The sequence below is a fragment of the Harpia harpyja genome, chromosome 10 (genome assembly GCF_026419915.1).
Source record: "Harpia harpyja isolate bHarHar1 chromosome 10, bHarHar1 primary haplotype, whole genome shotgun sequence".
Classification (NCBI taxonomy): Eukaryota; Metazoa; Chordata; class Aves; order Accipitriformes; family Accipitridae; genus Harpia; species Harpia harpyja.
The window spans coordinates 35161433-35181762 of NC_068949.1; the positions used below are offsets into that span (position 1 = coordinate 35161433).

The 20330-nt window shown below is 38.1% G+C and overlaps 1 protein-coding gene across 3 annotated transcripts in view; it reads left to right on the top strand.

Moving 5' to 3' along the window:
• SMC3 (structural maintenance of chromosomes 3) overlaps nt 1–19717 on the top strand; it is a 32566-nt gene extending 12849 nt beyond the window's left edge. For 2 of the 3 annotated variants that reach the window (XM_052798889.1, XM_052798890.1), the window contains 16 exons: nt 1777–1880; nt 2103–2202; nt 2682–2842; nt 4592–4733; nt 6006–6156; nt 7173–7325; nt 9505–9656; nt 9886–10044; nt 10752–10859; nt 11259–11367; nt 12014–12261; nt 12380–12592; nt 13324–13515; nt 13683–13860; nt 16001–16107; nt 16420–19717. In XM_052798889.1, the coding sequence (XP_052654849.1) occupies nt 1777–1880; nt 2103–2202; nt 2682–2842; nt 4592–4733; nt 6006–6156; nt 7173–7325; nt 9505–9656; nt 9886–10044; nt 10752–10859; nt 11259–11367; nt 12014–12261; nt 12380–12592; nt 13324–13515; nt 13683–13860; nt 16001–16107; nt 16420–16491 (2349 nt within the window). In that variant the 3' untranslated portion in view covers nt 16492–19717. Of the gene's footprint in view, nt 1–1776; nt 1881–2102; nt 2203–2681; nt 2843–4591; nt 4734–6005; nt 6157–7172; nt 7326–9504; nt 9657–9885; nt 10045–10751; nt 10860–11258; nt 11368–12013; nt 12265–12377; nt 12593–13323; nt 13516–13682; nt 13861–16000; nt 16108–16419 lie in introns of those variants that run through there. The other variant, XR_008236890.1, reaches the window with a different exon arrangement.
• The last annotated feature ends 613 nt before the right edge of the window (nt 19718–20330 follow it).

Here is a 20330-nt window from a genome sequence, read left to right on the forward strand (position 1 = left end):
ACACAAGAAGTTGGGAGGGGACACAGCCAGGACAGCTGACCCAAAGTGGCCAAAGGGGTATTCCATACCATGTGATGTCACATCTAGTGTATAAACTGGAGGGAGTGGGGGCAGGGGGGATCGCCACTTGGAGACTAATGGGGCGTCGATTGGTGAACAATTGCATTGTGCATCACTTGTACATTCCAATCCTTTTATTATTGCTGCTGTCATTTTATTAGTGTTATCATTATTAGTTTCTTTTTTTCTGTTCTGTTAAACTGTTCTTATCTCAACCCACGAGTTTTACTTCTTTTCCTGATTTTGTCCTCCATCCCACTGGGTGAGGGGGAAGTGAGTGAGCAGCTGCGTAGTGCTTAGTTGTTAGCTGGGGTTAAACCACGACAGACTAAGATCAGCCTTGCTCTTGCCTATGTTGAACATGGCCCTTTCATATAGATAACAATTTGTTATGTTTTTATAGAGGTCTACGTTGGTTGTTTTCATTTTTCTCTTATTTTCCCTAAATAGAGGATCTTTTAAACTGCTGCAAGTGCTGCACCTTTGCACCACGATTGCAGCTGGTTAGAATTTGCATCCCTATGCATGTTAGAAGACAAATCTGGCTCAGTATTATCTGCATAACTTTTAGATTTTAATTTCCATTCAGAAACAGCTCTTACACTGCAAATACAGCAGTACAATCCAAAAATATGACTCTTGCTAGGAGCTACGGGAGTGAAAACCCCTGCGCTTGCAGTGGGAGAGCATCCAGTCAGTGCCAGTGCTGCTACCCTGCATGTGCTGATAGACAGTGTTCTTGGTCTTTGTGTAATATATCTACCAAAATTGAGGATCAGTCTGACAAAATCTAGGAATGTAGTTGTATGAAGCCAATGGTGTTCTGCTAAAATACTGTTTGGGTGGGGCCCACATTTGCAAAGTAATGATTCTCTGAGTTGGTGAATGAAAGAAATGGAATTTACCACTGACTGTAATTGTATTGTACTGATCAATAGGAATTCTACAGAATTGAAGAGGTTAAATTTGTGGTGGGCTTTGATTCCTTTTATAAACATGTCTTTGTTTTCTTTTGCTCCTTAAGGAAGGTTGATTTATGCTTATGCTAAGAGTTTTATAGCTTTTTGTTGTTCGGAGCGGGGGGTGTCTTGGGTGAATGTGATGGAGAGCTTGCAAAGTTAGGTTGGAAAAACTTGGCTATGTTTTGAGAACACAGCTAGTCCTGTACACTTGTAACTGAAAACATTATCTGAGTGCTAGCCTTGAGCTGCTTTGAAAATGGCAAGTTTTAAATGAGCAAGGGGAGGGTGTCTGTGCATTGGCTTAAAGAGCATGCTGTTGACAGCAGCTGTGCTAAAGTACTAGTACTGCTGGAGAGCAGGCTAGGATTCTTGACTAATAGCAGTATGGCATGGTACACAAGACTAGTATGTATGTTCTTACCACAAATGTTATTTCAGAGCATGATTACCTGTAGTTATGTGTATCATAGTTACTCTTTTTATTCAGTTTCTTACTGTGACTTAGCCATTTCACTGTAATACCCGGATGCACGGGTTAACTCAGTACCTGCCTTGCAGTCTACTTAATAACTTCACCTTGATAACTGCTCCCTTACAAAGATGTATTTATTCTTAGTGCTTTTGCAGTTTGTTGTAAATTGGTTAAGGCGTTTGTAGGAATTGTTTCTGGATTTTAAGTAGTAATTTAGTATTGACTAAAAGATTTTTGAACATAGAGAGCTGTGGTTTCATACTGTTCTTTTCTTTGTGTTAGAAACTGGACCAGGATCTTAATGAAGTGAAGGCTCGTGTTGAAGAACTCGACAGAAAATACTATGAAGTGAAGAATAAAAAGGATGAACTACAGAGCGAAAGAAAGTTAGTAATTAATGGAAATATGTCTGAATCTCAACGTGAAGGACCCCAACTGTGTAGTTGTTAACAGGGCATGTAGATTTTTTTTTTTTTTTAAATGTAGCCGTGTATGAACTCCTGCACTTTGCCTTCCTGTTAGAGTAGCAGCCTTTGAGGATAATAATAATGAAAAAATCTTCAGACTTCATTCACACTTAAAATATTTTAATTATTTTTGTTTTATAGTTATCTATGGAGGGAAGAGAATGCAGAACAACAAGCTCTTGCTGCAAAGCGGGAGGATTTAGAAAAGAAACAGCAGCTTCTCAGAGCAGCAACAGGAAAGGTAAGATACCTTGTATTTGAGAATTCCTTGTGGAAGCTTTTCTTCTCATTCTTAAAGGACAAGTCATAGCCATATCTGAAAGGTATGACAGTTATTTCTTCTGGTTATGGTCTTACTGTCATAATTAAGATGGACAAATTATATTTGTAAGCTGAATTGTTCAAATACTTATAGCTCTAGAACTACTTGGAAATTAGTTTTGTTAGCTCAAGGTAATTGAGGAGAGGTAAGGAGACCAGGTAGAAATGGAATACTTTTAAAACTTCTTATATCTTTTTGCCTTTAAAAAAAAAAAAAAAAAAAAAAAGACCCTGATGAGTGGTGGACTCAAATATTTAGGTATCTTCCATTACAGCTGTAGGTTAGTTAGCAGAAGCTTGGCAAAAAAGGAGGTTACAACTTTCATAAAGTTAAAGGTAAAATGGATATTACTTCTACATGTTTTTATTGCAGTACAATAATGAGTTATATTTCAACAGGCCATTTTGAATGGTATAGACAGCATAAACAAAGTTTTGGAGCACTTCCGTCGAAAAGGCATAAACCAGCATGTTCTAAATGGCTATCATGGCATTGTGATGAATAACTTTGAATGTGAACCAGCTTTCTACACCTGTGTTGAAGTTACTGCAGGGAACAGGTAATTACGTGCTTTTCAGTGTTAAGTTAAAGCGGCTGCAGTGTTAACAATTTAGTTATTGGTGCCAGTTGCTACTGAAAGTGTTACTCTTGTGAACTTGAGCTCTTGTGCTTTTTTTGTCAAAGTGCCTTCTATATAGCATGATCAAACTGCTACTTCTTCAAGAAGGAACTAAGAAGAATTCTGCCTATTTAAAAATTAATCCTAGCTGCTCTTGATCTTGTCTAAAAAAAACCTAAAACAAAACCACAGAAAGTCCCCCAAAAAAGGCCCCAGACCCACACTCTTTACCAGAAGGATTGGTGGTGAGGCTGAGCTATATTGAATAAAGTGGATGGCATCTTCCAGTGTGGAGATTTCTACAGTAAGCAATGCTGATTGATTGATAACAATCAATAAGAATTATTTCACTTACACTAGAAAATGTCATGGGTGAGGATGGTCTCCAAACTGTCAAAACCTGCTATTTATAAGCTACCTGAAAAGACGTTGAATGTTAATGAATCTGCGTCTAATGTGTGTTCTAGAAGACGTAAGTGCCTGTTGGGTGATCCACCACTTCTGCAGCATCTGACACTTCAAATTAATTTAAATTTTCTTTTTGTGTGATCAGTCCCCCATTCCAATACATGAGTAGTCATACAAATTCTTGTTCTAATGAAATGTAGATAGTGGCATAAGGGCAGGAAGGAGGACAGAGGTGACATGATCTTGCAAACTATCACATAGAAATGTGGATGCTAGCACAATTTGAAATGCAGTCCCTCATCTGAAGCATCTGTGTCTGTGTGAACAGGTAGAACTTGTGGGTTGAAATAAGGACAGTTTAATGGGACAGAAAAGGAAGGGAAAATAATAAGATAATATACAAAACAATTGATGCACAATACAATTGCTCACCACCCGCTGACTGATGCCCAGCCAATCCCTGAGCTGTGGTGTCCCCTGGCCAACTCCCCCCAGTTTATATACTGGGCATGATGTCATATGGTATGGAAAACCACTTCGGCTTGTTTGGGTCAGCTGTCCGTGCTGTGTTCCATCCCAGCTTCTTGTGCACTCCCAGCCTCTGCTGGCAGGGCAGTACGAGAAGCTGAAAAGTCCTCGACTTAGTATAAACACTGTTTAGCAACAACTAAAACATCAGTGTGTTATCAACATTCTTCTCATACTAAATCCAAAACACAGCACTATACTAGCTACTAGGAAGAAAATTAACTATTCCAGCTGAAACCAGGACAGCCCCCCATAGTTTGGAAAACGCAGTAACAAGCAAACTGTAGTTCAACTTGCAAAAGAAAGATCATTTATTTCAATCCCTCTGATGCTAGTCCCATCATGCAGAGAGAGATAGATGTGGTTTCTGTTTCTGTTGGTTGTGTACAGAGACATAAGATGCAAACTCTATAAATCCATGCAAAGAGGGCTGAATATTGTATATTGAAATGGTATGGAGGACAGAGGTTTGCAGCTGAACCAAAAAAGGCTGTGTATACAGTGACATGGTATGTGTGTTGAGCTGCTTTTGTGACTCAAGGGTGGAATGTAAAATTTCTGGCTGATCCCATTTTAATGAAAGTGAATAGAGTGTATCCACTTGCTTATTCTAAGGCACAGACTTGAAGAAAAAATGCAATGTACTTTTGTATTGATATGTTATTTAATGGTACTTCTATGCTTACTGTTCCCATATGAGTACGTTAGTGCTTTTAGCACAGTAAAGTTTTATTTGTTGGCCTTGTTAATTAGGTTGTTTTATCACATTGTGGATTCTGATGAGGTCAGTACAAAGATCCTAATGGAATTTAACAAAATGAACCTTCCTGGAGAAGTTACTTTCCTCCCTCTGAACAAGCTGGATGTTAGAGATACTGCTTATCCTGAGACTAATGTGAGTTAGAATTCTTCTTGAACCTTCCTCTACTTCATAACTACAAAGCCTTGTATTTTGAATCGTTTGTGTATATTGCATATTGCCCACCACTTGCTTTGCTGCTGAATGTCTGCAATTAAATAATACTTCTAATATATGCCTTTCAACATAAAAAAACCTCTCTTATAGGAAAATACTTACTTTCTTACCAGGTATTTGCTCTTTAAAGTTTAACTTCACCTTACAAGTAAATAGGTGATACTAAAAAGTAGAATTTTATTGTAACCTCATAATCAGTAATTGCCTGAATTACTGAATTGTAATTCTTTAAGCTGAAATGCTGCCATGGATGAAAGCTGAAGAGCTGTGTTACATGTTATAGCCGTGGACAATTTCTCAAAGTCATTGGAAATGAGTTGTGTTTTTAAAAATGCATAAATAAACCTTAAGTGGCAACCATTTAAAAAGTAGCTCTGAAATATATTTCAAGAAAGTATCTGCTCTTACTTGAAATTTTAGTAGTGAATTAATTGTGTAAATGTTAACTGCTTCCTACAATAATCATGGTAGAATAAGTTCTTTAAAAATAGATTTTTTTTTTTCTTTTTTCTTCAGATAAACATAGAAAAAAAAAAAAGGAAACCATCATGACTTCTAGTGTGCTTATTTTGGAGGGTTTTACTAGTAAAATTGTGTTAATGTTTGTGTCCTGCTCTCTACAGAAAGGAATAATGCTTTGGAGGAAAAAAATTTTACTGCCAATTTATAATACTTCCTCAACTTGTTTCAGTAGCAATTTAATGCTCGGATGAGATTCCTGGCAGACTCTTAGTTGACTTAAGGCTCAGGCCTAGCTGTTAAAAGCTAAAATTGCAAAATCTTGCACTTGATTTCCATAGAGTGTTTATGTGTTTGTCTTGGGAACGTTCAGTCAGTGTGTCATCCTTCTACCAACTGACAGCTGTTTATTTCCAAAGTATCATTCACAATATTGTGCTTTGATTTTAGGGTTTGACATCCTGTTTGTAAATAATGATATACACAGTTCCAGAAGTCTTCATTCTAGATGGATTTTATTGATTGTGAAGCCAATGTTAATATTCAGTGAATTTGAGATATGCTAAACTTTTAGAAATTCTTGTTATAAGGTTAGAATGTATTCTGTTTTTACTCTTGATGGTAGGGTTTTTTTTTTTCAGGGCACTCTTGAATTCTGTGTATGAATTGGTTGCAATGTATTGTCATATTTGTATCAGTATGTTCTTCTCATTAAAATCACTGTCACTTTAGGATGCTATTCCTATGATCAGTAAACTGAGATACAATCCAAGATTTGACAAAGCTTTCAAACATGTTTTTGGAAAGACTCTGATTTGTCGTAGCATGGAAGTGTCTACCCAGCTGGCCAGAGCTTTCACTATGGATTGTATTACTCTGGAAGGTAAATATTGTAATTTTATAAATTACTTATTGTAAAAATGGGATCCCTGGAATATAAGGCTCATTAAACATGGTCTGTTACTGTTGTCAACATAAGATTATTTTAAATAATAGTATACTTGACTGAGATATACAAGGTTGCGCTTGGTTAAGTACAGTGCTTAAAAACACAGAATTTCTTCACAAACCATTGAATTTTCTTATCTAAAAATTAGTAGCTATGTATCTCCATCCTGAGAATTGTAAAGCATATTGGCTTTGTATTATTTTGTATTATGTTTTATCCAATTTAACAAGCATTTGTTTTCCTGGTGTATTTATGGTGTTCTCCACAAACTTAAACCAGTGTTGAGGGTGTGAATGGATGGTCTTAATTACTGATAAGTGCAAGGTGAATTCTTTTGCCTACCAGATGCATTTAGATGTTGTGTTCTCTGAAATAATCTGTATCTCTTGTTAATTGCCTGTTCTTGGAGGGCAGATTCCCTGCAGGCTTATTGTCTTTTTGTCTCTTAAAGTCAATCTGAAAAAATTCCTAAAAATGTCTGAGGAGGAAATGATTAATTTTTCAGTAACAGTGTACTCTACCAGCCACAGATGCTGCTAATTACTCACACTCTCTTTTGTTTTCTCCCTCACAGAAGATCTGAGATTTTTTTTTTTTTAAACTGGTAGTGCTAGGCATTTGCATTTTTGCCTTAATACAAGTATTTTTTTTCCTTCAAGCTGCATGGTTTCAGAAGTTCACTTAAAAAAATAATTAGCTAATGCTTAAAGGAGATCATAGCAGTCTGTGTTGGTCTTGAGAAAGGAAATGCACTTTAAATTGAATACAGAAATAAGCATTTCCCTAATTACTGTAAACATACATACGTGATTACTGATACTGATGCGGTGCTTCTGTAGGTTAGTTGAAATGTTCTAGTTAATCTGCTAAGTTGTATTGTAGAAAATGCTCTGAACATTATGGAGAGCATGTAGTGTGCAGTTTATAGTCTCATTCTGTTATGCTCTTAGGTGATCAAGTCAGCCATCGTGGTGCTTTGACTGGAGGTTATTATGACACAAGGAAGTCTCGGCTTGAATTGCAAAAAGATGTTAGAAAGGCAGAAGAAGAACTTGGTGAACTTGAAGCAAAACTCAATGAAAACTTACGCAGAAACATTGAAAATATCCTTTTGTTGTTCTTGGGGAAAGGTTCTGTGATAACTAAGCTTTTGTTTTGCAGTTACACTAATAGATGAAAAACAGGAGACTGACTTTTGTTAATGTTACATATTAGCTGTGGCATTTGTTTTGACTGTTGCTTGTGCAACCTGGTTCTGTATGTTACTGTAGAGATTTTAGAAACAAAGAAATCAATGGTAAAACAGAACCAAACAAAACCCCTGAAAATTGGTGTACAACCATTGAAAATAACAGATTTTAAAACATATCCATTGTTTGTGTGCCTGAATTGCATTCTTTTTTAAAAAATCATTTTTAGATCAATGCAGCTACTTAAGAAATTGTTTTTATACCACTGCTGTTAATTTTTTGGTAAAAATTCCATAGTGGGGAAACGTGACTGAAAAATAGTAATTGAAGCACATCTTGTCCAATAGTTTGCTTCAGAGAGTGGCTGGTGCTGTAGACTTCAGGAAAAAGTAGCATTAGTAATCTGTCCCCGTTAAAATTTGATCTTGACCTTTAAAGCTTACAGATGAGGTTAAACCCTAAATTACAAGGCTTTCTATTCCTTCTAGAGTTTGTTGTAGTAACTGCTATAACCAGATATTCTTGTTATCTGTGTTAATCTTCACTGCTTCTTCTGACTCATGCTATATTTTTGGTACTCGTGTCCTGAATTGGTGTGTTACATAGTCCACTTATGCTGTGGGGAGGAGATGGAGAGCATTATATTATAATTAAGCTCTGAGTTATGTGACAGTATTGATCTTTTCAGTCTCTTTGTACAAAACTTCAAGTAACTGTCACATTTTTCTCTAGCCCCTTTAATGCTACAGTGTCCTTTTGAGATCCAGTATCTAGAATTCAGGAGCAAGGGAGGTTTATACAATTTTCTTCTCCATTATCCAGGTCATTCTGTCCTTTGAACTGAATGCCTTTGTTTTTTGACCTGCAGCAGTGCATTAGAGACATTTTTGGGGCAGCAGATAAGCAGAACACTGAAGCCTATGCTTAGATCCACAGCCGATTAGCAAAACTTGTAGAAGTATATACCTATGTCGTGTTAAGTCAGTGAAAGAATGTCAAAATGATCTGTTAAATGTGACTTAAATAGACTGAATTTGCCAACTGGCTTTACGTGCTCCAGCAATAATTGAATGTCTTTCACTCTTCTTACTGTTACCTGTAGGCAATGTGCAGGACCCAATTTGTGTATCTACAATTAAGTATTTATTAAGTATGGCATTTTCTCCTTCCTTAGGTCTTTTTTTAAACTACAGATACGTAGGCATATGGTTTTAAAAGGATTTGTGCAGAAACTAATTTTAACACTAATCCCAGTGTGCATTGTACAGGTAGCCTTACAGGTAGCCAACAAAAGCCTTTCTTTTCAAGGAGGGATGTATAGGGGATGTAGGTAGGGTGCTCTGTGGCATACCCTTCAGCTGTGGTAGATCAGTGACTGTAATAAGAGCTGTTATGGCAGTCTGACAGTAACTTTTGGAACATAAACAGACCTCAGTTGTTTTGAAAGTAAATTATCCATTCCTGCTACTGTTCTGTAGCTCATTCAGTTTTCCCAAAATGTTTAAGTATGTAGTGAAGTAACCTCTGCTTAGGGGAATTATTTAATTTTTAGGGCATTTAAGTTGATGTGTTAAAATATACATTGTAGTAGGAGTAATGTGATGTTAGTGATTCAACATAAATTAAAACAGAATCTTCTGCAAGCTTTGCATCATAATACTTAAGCCATTATATCAAAATTTGCATGAAGAAATTAAATTACACTTTTTGCCTCAGAATTGAGTAAGGGATAATTGTGTTGTTCTATTATTTCTTTTTAAATGTAGGCATCTGCTCTTCTGTATTTTGTAGGATCTGAGTTTTCTTTACAAGTTCAAACATATCCCTGTATTCTTCTGAGTGCCATGTTGTAAAAATAACAGCTAAATGAAGCTTGCTTGTTTGTTCTTGGAGTTGATAAGGGTGCTCAATTCAATTTTCTTGATGGTTCTTGATTTCTCCTGTACAACTGAATGTTTTGGTTTTCTGGGGTTTTTGTTTGTTTTTTATTTTGATGGCAGCTGAATATGCCAAATGGAATAAAAATTGAAGGTACTAGTAGGTATAAAATGCCTTTTGAAACAAGGTCAGAGTTTTCCTTAGCCCACGGTATGGATTAATAATGAGATTGACCAGCTAATGAACCAAATGCAGCAAATTGAGACACAGCAGAGAAAGTTCAAAGCCTCCCGAGACAGTATTTTGTCAGAGATGAAAATGCTAAAGGAGAAGAGGCAGCAGTCTGAAAAGACATTTATGCCTAAGGTATAGTATGGGAATATTGAAAGCTGTTACTGGTTTTATATTAATTGTTTCATTAATATCACTGATAAGCTTGCATTCCTTTCTTATGATGGTTAACATCATAATACGAAGTATGAAGAGATGACTAGAGAACATCACAAAAATATGTTTATGTAAACGGAAAAGTGAAAATTATATAAATCTACAGATTGCTTTGAGGAATGATTTTTGTCTAACATCTGTTCCATAGCAACGCAGTTTGCAGAGCTTGGAGGCAAGTTTACATGCTATGGAGTCAACTAGAGAATCGTTAAAAGCAGAACTGGGGACTGATTTGTTGTCTCAGCTCAGTCTTGAAGATCAGAAACGTGTGGATGCTCTCAATGATGAAATTCGACAACTACAGCAAGTAAGGAAATTAAAATGTCTTGCCATTAAATGTGGTACCTCTCTTCCCAATAAACTTATTTTTGTCCATTTGTGTGAAAAGTCACTTATAAATATAGTGTAATGAAAGCATTGTTTCATCAGTAATAGGTAGGCATGTTTGGAGTTCTCTCATCTGCGGAGTATATTTGCATGTTTTTCTCAATTGCTGGGTGAATGTTACTAGCTGTATTGTATGAGAATTATGGCTATTTGTGTTGGAATCATCACAGTTTCCTTGCTCCTACTCTTAGACTTTTCAGATTGTATCTATTTGTATTTATTGTTGTAAGGGATGATGTACAGTGTGGAAAAATAATGCCTTTAAGTACATAGTAGATGAGACAAAAACTAAGGTTTTGTCTGACACCCATGTTTTTGAAAAAATACTACTGCTTAAGTATACTCTCTAAAGCTCTTCTGGGTTTAAGAATTGGATTCAGATGCTAATACAGTTTAAGAAACTTACTGATTTGTATGGTTGACTTTTACACTTAAGACAGTTGCAAAAATACTTGCTATTTGGTTCTTTCTACCTGTTAAAATTAGAGCAACAGCCCAAAGAATTGTGCAATGTTTTAGTACAGAGTTGTGTAAAGAGTGTTTCTTTGTTTGTCTTGATTTTTTTTTTTAACAAGGAAAAGATAGTTGTTTAGGAGTCAGTTAAGGCAATTAATATACTTTTTTCAGGAAAACAGACAGCTTTTGAATGAGAGGATTAAACTAGAAGGCATTATCACAAGAGTTGAAACATACCTCAATGAGAATCTGAGAAAACGCTTAGACCAAGTGGAACAAGTAAGGATTTTCTCTTAAATGTACTTTTGCAATCTGTTTGTCATTTATTTCCAGGCCTTTAATGTATTAATTATTTGATAATGCAGGGTAATGAATGAGTATTTATCTGTGATGGGGTTTGCTTTCCTATATACAAGCTGAGTGAAGTGTTTTACTTACATTTCAGCACAGTATTTTAGGTATGTGAATTTTTGACAGAAATCCTACTGTAAATACACAGCCTGTGTATAAATAGGACCATCATAATGACAGGTTTATTTGAATATCTAACTGTTCTCTAAAACTTTCTAAAATAGTTAATATACTTACATGTAGAGTAGCAGAAGATAACTTGTTTGTCTGGCTTAAACTTTGTTTCCCTCTGTGCTGAAGCCTGGTGGCATTTACTTTGTCCCATAGGAACTGAATGAGCTTCGAGAAACAGAAGGTGGCACAGTTCTTACTGCCACAACATCAGAACTTGAGGCTATCAACAAACGAGTGAAAGATACACTGGCACGGTCAGATGGTTGGTAGCGTCATTTTTTTGAAAGAAAATTCTCCAGGGTTTTGAAAGTTCACACATACCATATTTTGGTTTAGAAATAGACCATAATATGAGATGTAATCATTAATTCATTAATTTCAAATACACTGTAGTAGTTACATAGTGTGTAACAGATTTTTTCAAACTTAGCCCAAAAGATAAGTGAAACAAGATTTTGTGCAAGTGTCCACAGTTGCACACCATAATGCCAATAAGTATGTGTTGGTGATAACAGACTTCTGGCTTCAGGGCATAGTACTTCTGAAGCAACCTTCATACAAGCATGGTCTTGTATAGTTCTTGAATTTTGTCTAAGCTATCTAAAACTAAGTTGTTGTCAAAGAGGAAATAGCATCTGTATGGCTTGAACTTCTTTTTCTTTTTGTTCTGTACTTTAACAGTATGACCTTAGTATGTTTGTTAGGTTTTCTTTAAGCCATATACTGATAGGGAAGAAAAGAAAGGTATTTTCAGCTTTTCATCTTAAAATCAATTTTCTAGTCCTTAATAGATCTTATTCTTCAGATTAGCTTTTTATTTCATAAATACTTGACTGGATAATTGCTGATTTTATGCAGGGATGTAAGACTTACCACTTTTGGTTTTGTGCTCTCACCTAATATCCCAGATCTGGATAATTCTATTGACAAAACAGAAGCAGGAATTAAAGAGCTTCAAAAGAGCATGGAACGCTGGAAGAACATGGAAAAGGAGCATATGGATGCCATTAACCACGATACAAAAGAACTTGAAAAAATGACTAATAGGCAAGGCATGCTCCTCAAGAAGAAAGAGGAATGCATGAAGAAAATCCGAGAGTTGGGTTCACTTCCACAGGAGGCTTTTGAAAAGTATCAGACTCTAAGTTTAAAGCAGGTAATAAGTATGCTTGGTTTCATATTTCATGACCTGAAATATTAGTCATGTACATCTTGAGTGTCAAACGTGGCTAGAATTGCAAGTCACTTTGATTATTAATATTTTCCATTTACAGTTATTCCGCAAGCTGGAGCAGTGCAATACGGAACTGAAGAAATACAGTCACGTTAATAAAAAAGCTTTAGATCAGTTTGTGAATTTTTCAGAGCAGAAGGAAAAATTGATAAAAAGACAAGAAGAACTGGACAGGGGCTACAAATCCATCATGGAGCTGATGAATGTCCTTGAGCTCAGGAAGTACGAGGCTATTCAGCTGACTTTCAAACAGGTAACAAAATGGCAACAATTGTAAAGATGCTGGTGCTGAAATCAAATTGTCCCATTATGTAGCAGCTATATGGGAAGAAGCAGATATTAAGTACTTCTATAATAATAGTGGCTAGTATCATGTAACTTGAGGTTTGTGGGTTTTTTGGTTTTTGGTTTTTGGTTTTTTTTTTTAAATACTGAAAAAGAAATAGAATAGCATTTTAAATAAGTGCTCATCTTGGTTGTATTACAATTCTAGCTCTGCTTTAAATCTCTTAAATGCTTCCTTTCTGGTGAATCTTTGTACTATGTATGACCCTTTCTGGGGAATGTCTGGTAAAAAACTCTGCACCAAATCCATTCTCCAGATTTAGTGAAATTCCTAATGTTAACAAAGGATATTAACTACGAAGTGTGTGAAGTCTTCCCTTAAAATGTCATTTGCTTAACTGAGATGTCATCTGAAGTTTACTGAAATAAATCATACTTACTTTTGCTGCTGTTTTTAGGTTTTAATTCTACCATTTTCTTGGAAAAAAAATTGAGAAAATTCTCATACTACAGGAACAGTTGGCTTAGATGTTTTTAAACCAAGCTCTGTATAGCCTATGTTTCTGACTTCTGCTTAAGAATGAATGTGGATCTCTGCTTTGAAGAAGATATTTGGTGTGATCATGTAAAAACAGCTGTTGCCTGCATTTGGTTTCGCTATGTAAAAATGAGCTGGTGTATTGACTGTTGCTTTTTCAGGTGTCAAAAAATTTCAGTGAAGTGTTCCAGAAGCTAGTGCCTGGTGGCAAGGCCACGTTAGTGATGAAGAAAGGAGATGTGGAGGGCAGTCAGTCCCAGGATGAAGGTGAAGGCAGCACTGAGAGTGAAAGGGGATCCGGATCTCAGAGCAGTGTTCCATCTGTAGACCAGTTCACTGGAGTTGGCATAAGGGTAAAGAAAAATATTTGTGTTTCAGTACTCTGAATATTCATTTAGATTGCCTTTTAACTATATTTTTAAAAGGCAATGTTTAATTGGTCCTGTTTATTTACTATAATAACAAGTGATGTTGTGGTTTAATATTTTGAAATCATCTTGCTGTTGCATTGTTTTCTTAGGTATCATTCACAGGGAAGCAGGGTGAAATGAGAGAAATGCAGCAACTTTCAGGTGGACAGAAATCCTTAGTGGCCCTAGCCCTGATATTTGCTATCCAGAAATGTGATCCAGCTCCATTTTACTTGTTTGATGAAATTGACCAAGCCTTGGATGCTCAGCACAGAAAAGCTGTTTCAGGTAACTGTCTATCTTTATTTGTCTTCATTGTGGTTGAAGGTGATAGTCTGTCTTCTCATCCCTGATGTTTAAGATAAAAACTTTTAATCATAAAGGCACATTTTTGAATATCCCAACATGTGTGTTAGAATTTAACTTTGTGCCTTCTGAAGCTTTCATGAACTTGGTTTTACGTAGAAGTTCTGTGTTGTCTACTGCGTCTAAAGGGTCTCCTTACCACGCTTCAGTGTGATAGAAGTAGTCGTGTTCTGAGGCGTAGCTTGATTTTTACAAATGAACTTTTAGTTCATTGCATTGTTGGGAAAGTCCTTACTCAGTTTTTCATCATAGAAGTTTAATATCCCACTGATTTTGTTGAGTGGCTGGATTTGTCAGACTTGATAGTGGAATTAATGATAATACTTAAAAACCTGGTTGTGGTGGGTTGACCCTGGCTGGACGCCAGGTGCCCACCAAAGCAGTTCTATCACTCCCCCTCCTCAGCAGGACAGGGGAGAGAAAATATAACAAAGAGCTTGTGGGTTGAGATAAGGACAGGAGAGATCACTCACCAATTACTGTCACAGGCAAAATAGACTCAGCTTGGGGAAAATTAACTCGATTTATTACAAATCAACCAGAGTAGGGTAATAAGAAATAAAACCAAATCTCAGAACACCTTCCCTCCACCCCTCCCTTCTTCCCGGGCACAACTTCACTCCCGGATTCTCCACCAACCCCCCCCAGCGGCGCAGGGGGACGGGGAATGGGGTTTACGGTCAGTTCATCACACGTTATTTTCTGCCGCTTCATCCTCTTCAGGGGGAGGACTCATCACACTCTTCCCCTGCTCCGGCGTGGGGTCCCTCCCATGGGAGACAGTCCTCCACAAACTTCTCCAACGTGGGTTCTTCCCCCAGGCTGCAGTTCTTCACGAACTGCTCCAGCATGGGTCCTTTCCACGGGGTGCAGTCCTTCAGGAGCACACTGCTCCAGCGCGGGTCCCCCATGGGGTCACAAGTCCTGCCAGAAAACCTGCTCTGTGGGCTCCTCTCCACAGATCCGCAGGTCCTGCCAGGAGCCTGCTCCAGCACGGCGTTCCCATGGGGTCACAGCCTCCTTTGGGAACCCACCTGCTCCGGTGTGGGGTCTTCCACGGGCTGCAGGTGGATATCTGCTCCACCGTGGACCTCCATGGACTGCAGGGAGACAGCCTGCCTCACCATGGTCTTCCCCACGGGCTGCAGGGGAATCTCTGCTCTGGTACCTGGAGCACCTCCTCCCCCTCCTTCTGCACTGACCTTGGTGTCTGCAGGGTTGTTTCTCTTACATGTTCTCACTCCTCTCTCCGGCTGCCATTTCTGTCTGTCCCAACTTTTTTTCCTTCTTAAAAATGTTATCACAGAGGCGTTACCACTATTGCTGATTGGCTCGGCCTTGGCTGACGGCGGGTCTGTCTTATGCTGGCTGGTATTGGCGCTCTCGAACACGGGGGAAGCTTCCAGCAGCTTCTTAGAGAAGCCACCCCTGTAACCCCCGCCCCGCTACCAAAACCTTGCCACACAAAGCCAATACATTCCACCTCTCGTCTCTGTGCATCACATTTTTAAGAACTATCATTAAAATCTACATTCATGACACAAAATCTTCACTCACATGAACAAAAAAAATTCCCCACTCGTCATGCAGCTCTTAACACTCTAGCTGCGTTCAGTCCATGTTTTGCTCGTTACCTCTCTCAGTTACTATCCTTATCTTGAATTCCTCACTTGCCCGCATTCTCCACCAAAGACTGGTGGGTTGACCCTGGCTGGACACCAGGTGCCCACCAAAGCAGTTCTATCACCCCCCCTCCTCAGCTGGACAGGGGAGAGAAAATATAACAAAGAGCTTGTGGGTCGAGATAAGGACAGGAGAGATCACTCACCAATTACCATCACGGGCAAAACAGACTCAGCTTGGTGGGCACCTGGTGTCCAGCCAGGGTCAACCCACCACACCTGGTATGGATCTGTTCTTGATTTGTGGGTTTTTTTTTTTTTTTCTATTAACCAAAACCTCATTTTAAGTGATAGCAAACTCTGTGCCTGTCGCATATTGGGATCTGTCCCACTTCACTGAAAAGATGACACTCATAAAGAATTTTTGTGTTCTTTTTTAGATATGATTATGGAACTAGCTGAACATGCTCAGTTCATTACAACAACTTTTAGGCCTGAACTGCTTGAGTCAGCTGACAAGTTCTATGGTGTAAAATTCAGAAACAAGGTAAATCATGTTTTATGGCATTTAGTGAGAACCTTATCAAGTTGTGCATTTGAGACTTGACTTAACAAGAGTTCAAAGTGAATTAGTCTTATTTCAGTGATGGATTTCTAGTTATGTCGTAGTCTTGTGTGCAAGTTCTCTCCTTCCTGAAAAAGAATTTAAATATCTACAGATGTCCCTTGTCATGTTCTTTAAAGGAAATCAGAAATTGATTATAGGCCTGTTGCTGAGTCCTGGAGCCTTCAGAAATAAGTCTGTCTTATTCTGCAGGAGATAACTGTAATAAATGTATACTTCTTTTTGTTCCACCAGGTTAGTCATATTGATGTGATCACAGCAGAAATGGCCAAAGACTTTGTAGAAGATGACACCACCCATGGTTGAACAAAATTGTACTTACTGCTTGTTTGGAAGATGTGTATAGTGCTGTGTTTATGCCAGGGACCTGTAAATTTAAAATATGAAGTATTTAGTCCTTGTTTAAAATAGTTTTTGAACATACATTTTAACCAAGACCCCAGAAGGCTTAGTTTCAAAGGAGCTTGAGTATCCATTTTGTCTCTGTTGCTGTATTTTATAAGATAATTGTTAATGTTACCTTTATACAGTAACTGTAGTTTGGAAATTTTATTCTCTTCCCTCAAATCTTTTGTAAAGTGTCTGTTGCTGTTTTGAAGCTTTTCAGAAAGTGGTAGCTATTACTTCTTAAGTATAATTTTATCATTTATATTGCCTCACATGGTTTTTTTTAATGGCTTCAATTAAAATGATTGGTTTTATCGCTGTAACTTGTATACATTAAGTTTTTGGTTTATATTGTCTTTATTTAGAGGATTCCACTGAGATGGAGTAAATACTGTTTGGTCATACTGGAGCTGCATATTTCAGAAGTATGAGACAAAGCAATTCTTTCAAGCCATGCTTAATTCTCTTTTTCCCCTTCTTTGCACATCGCCAATGCCATCAGAAAACCATCCCAAATCCGTGCATGTCCAAATTCATTGTGTTCTGGTTATTGAACTGAAAAAAATGTAAGTATCAGAAGATACTGAGAAGTCTGAAGAGATGCTAGAATCAAGACAATCAAGAAAAATCACAGCCCCCTCTTTTTCCTGGCCCCCAGGCCAGTGTGACAATTCCTCCATCATATCCCTTCAGCCTGAGAGACCACTAGAACTTGAACCAAGTGACAGTCACCAGTCAAAATGCAAGTCTCTTCCTACTTCCTACTGTCTAGGCTTTTGGCAAAGGGGCATTGAATAATTTGATGTGTTATTCTGGAATACATAAGGTTTTACTATGAGCCGTATATTTCTTAGATAGCAAAGCAGTTGTAAAACCAAAATCAGCTGGTGTTGCAATAGTATATATATATAAAAATAACCTTAAACAGCACCTTATGTAACTTTAAATAGTACAGTGAGAAGCAGTTAACTTGTATACTGCATTTACTCTGTAGGGCACTTTCAACGAAGCAGAAAAATAAAGCTGTCTGGTTTTCATCTGCAAGCACCCTTGCTCCCTGCTGAGAACTTCAGGAAGTGCAGGAAAGGAGAGCGTGAACTGATTGCAGGTCTCCTGAGCTGAGGAGTGTATATACTTGCTGTACAAAGCAGGGTAAGAGAAGAATACTAAAGTTGGTATGGAGTACCTTCCCCCAGGGAATGATAATCATGTAGGAAATGACTACCCTGCAGTAAGTCTTAAGCCTGAAGGAAGAGGATGTTGTACCTGACATTACAAAGCTTTTTATAGTTCCTAGGGAGTCAAAGTTCCTAGGGATTCAACTACCTGTGTAGTAGACTCCTCTGAGTGAAGAGAGGGTAGGGTACAAAACATGAAAACAAACTCTTGAAGCCAAAGTAACCCCAACACCCCCGAAATTTTTAGCACATGGGTAGACTTAGTATTTGAGAACCCTTAAGAATTTGAGATTTGTCCTCTGCGTACAGAGCTCTGAAATACATATTGAGGGTGGCTACAGAGCAAAGCATTCCCCAGTTACTCACAGGTGAAAGGAGTGAGTTCAAAGTCCAGAGAAGGACCCAAGAACCTAGCCACAGATTCATACCTAAGGTTACTGATTCATGCAGTTTCATTCAGCACATGTAAGGACACACTTGAAGTGTCTGTAATCTATGGCCATCAGATACATAACTTGCCTGTGGTAATAGGAGACTGCACTCTCTGCTAATTCGTTAGGCTTGCGAGTGCTAGGGCATCACCTTGACAGTTAGTTTGAATTTTGGAAGAGATAAGCAGTTTATAGGCCATGAAGCTAATTACTGTGCTTATTAAGAAGTGTCATACTAAATCCATCTTAAGACTGATCATGAATTTTATCAAATCTCATTAAAGTGGGAGTAGATTAGCAGAGCAGAGTGGTGGTCTGTGGGGGTTTTTTGTACAGTGCTTAGCATAATAGAGCCTAAATGCAGCTGAATAACTTGAGTAATTTCAGCTGTGTTAGGAATTGTCCTCTGGGTTGAGTCTAGCATTAAGTTTGTTATCAAGGACAGTAGGAAAATGGGTAACTCTAGCAAGCTGGTGGAAACAACTGAATGCTGGGTTGATACTATGCAGGGTAAGAATAAAGAAGCCTTTAGCTATCACTTGAGTTTCTTGTCCACTAAAGACCAAGGTTTAGAACTACTTGCACAGAACTTGGGGAGATTTATCAAGACTTTCAGAATCCCTTTTCAAGGTAAGTTTGGGGATTGGTGGTTATTTTTTTGTTAAAACCTAAATGACTGCTAAACATTATTCTGTCCTTTAAAAGTGGCATTTCTAGAGAGGCTACCTTCTAAGTTGACACCTTGTTTTCCTGTGAGCATACACCCCTTCCCACATGCTTATTGTCAATGCTGTGATGCCTCTTTGCTGTGCAGCCACACACTGCAAGAGTGAAAAAACTTAATGGCATCAGTTCCTTCATCTGGTTCACTGAGTGAGTGCGTTACCAGTAATGCTGGCATGCATGGGACTGGAATGGGAAAGGCTGAAATAACTTACACAGCATCTCTTCCACATAGATAACAAAGCACAGCCGTTGTGTGGTGCTGCGGATGCCCTACAGCGAGCTTGGGTTGCTGAGTTAGAAGCTATAGTTAGAATTGAAGAGGGCCTCAAATAGGGATGGAGTAAGGTAGGTTATCTAGCAAAATCCATACTAGGTCACTATATTGGAAAATAAGCTGCATGAGAGAGAACTGTATGGAAGTAGGAAAATCAGAACGTTGTCCCTTGCTGTGTGTTTTAAGGAAAGTCCTTGTACAAAGGAGGAAGAACTGTCTTGAAAAAATGCCAGTACATACAACCTAAAGGAGGATTTTGGTTTTCCCAGCCTGGTTTTGGCCATGGGTAAGCTCAGGAGTGGCAGAACTCTGTCTGCCCCCTAATGATTTGCTTCAGATTGCTGCAAATCTGAAGATGTGACACAGCTATTGCAAAATGCAGTGATGGGTGTGATGGGTTTCCAAGGTGTATGTGTTGTGTTCTGTTTGTGATGGTTCATATCTGGTCCACTCAACATTGTAGTTTACAAGTTGCCTTTTCTGTCTGCCAGTGCTTTAAATTCTTCCTGAAGTCTTAAAAATAAGCTGCTTTGAGAGTTGCTGTGCCCTTGAGTTTCTTCACGGGTGTCCTGTTTTTTCCACCTGGAAGTTAAAGGCAGAATTCAGTGAAACTACACGTTTGCTCTGAACTGTAGGACATCCCAGAAATAGTAGAAATCCTGGGTGCCCCATGGTGCACCTACTCTTTATGCTTCTCGGAAACATGGCAACGTGGGGTTGGTGGTTTGTATTTTGGGTCGGTATCGGGAGTACAGCTTCTGTTGCCCTAGAAAAAAAATCACTGGTGGTATGATCCAGACACATGAAACCTTGAGAATGTTATGATTTTATTTTCTTTTTTCTGGTTATACTTGTACTTCCAGTAAAACACAACTGTTGCTTTCTGGATATTCACCTGGGGCTGCATTTCCTACTGCAAGCTTGAGGGTCACCTGGGAAATACCAATGTAATATAACTGCTGAAAGTCTCCGGTATAGGTGTTCAGCTGTTCATTTTCTTAATTATCAATATGTGAAACTTATCAGCTGAATTGCTGATCATTTCTGATACCTTAAGATAGTTTTAATCTCTAGCAAACATTCTTCAAGTACTTCGTAAGATTAACACCTTCGAGTTTTGTATTTTTAGTCTTGCGTAAATGTTACAAG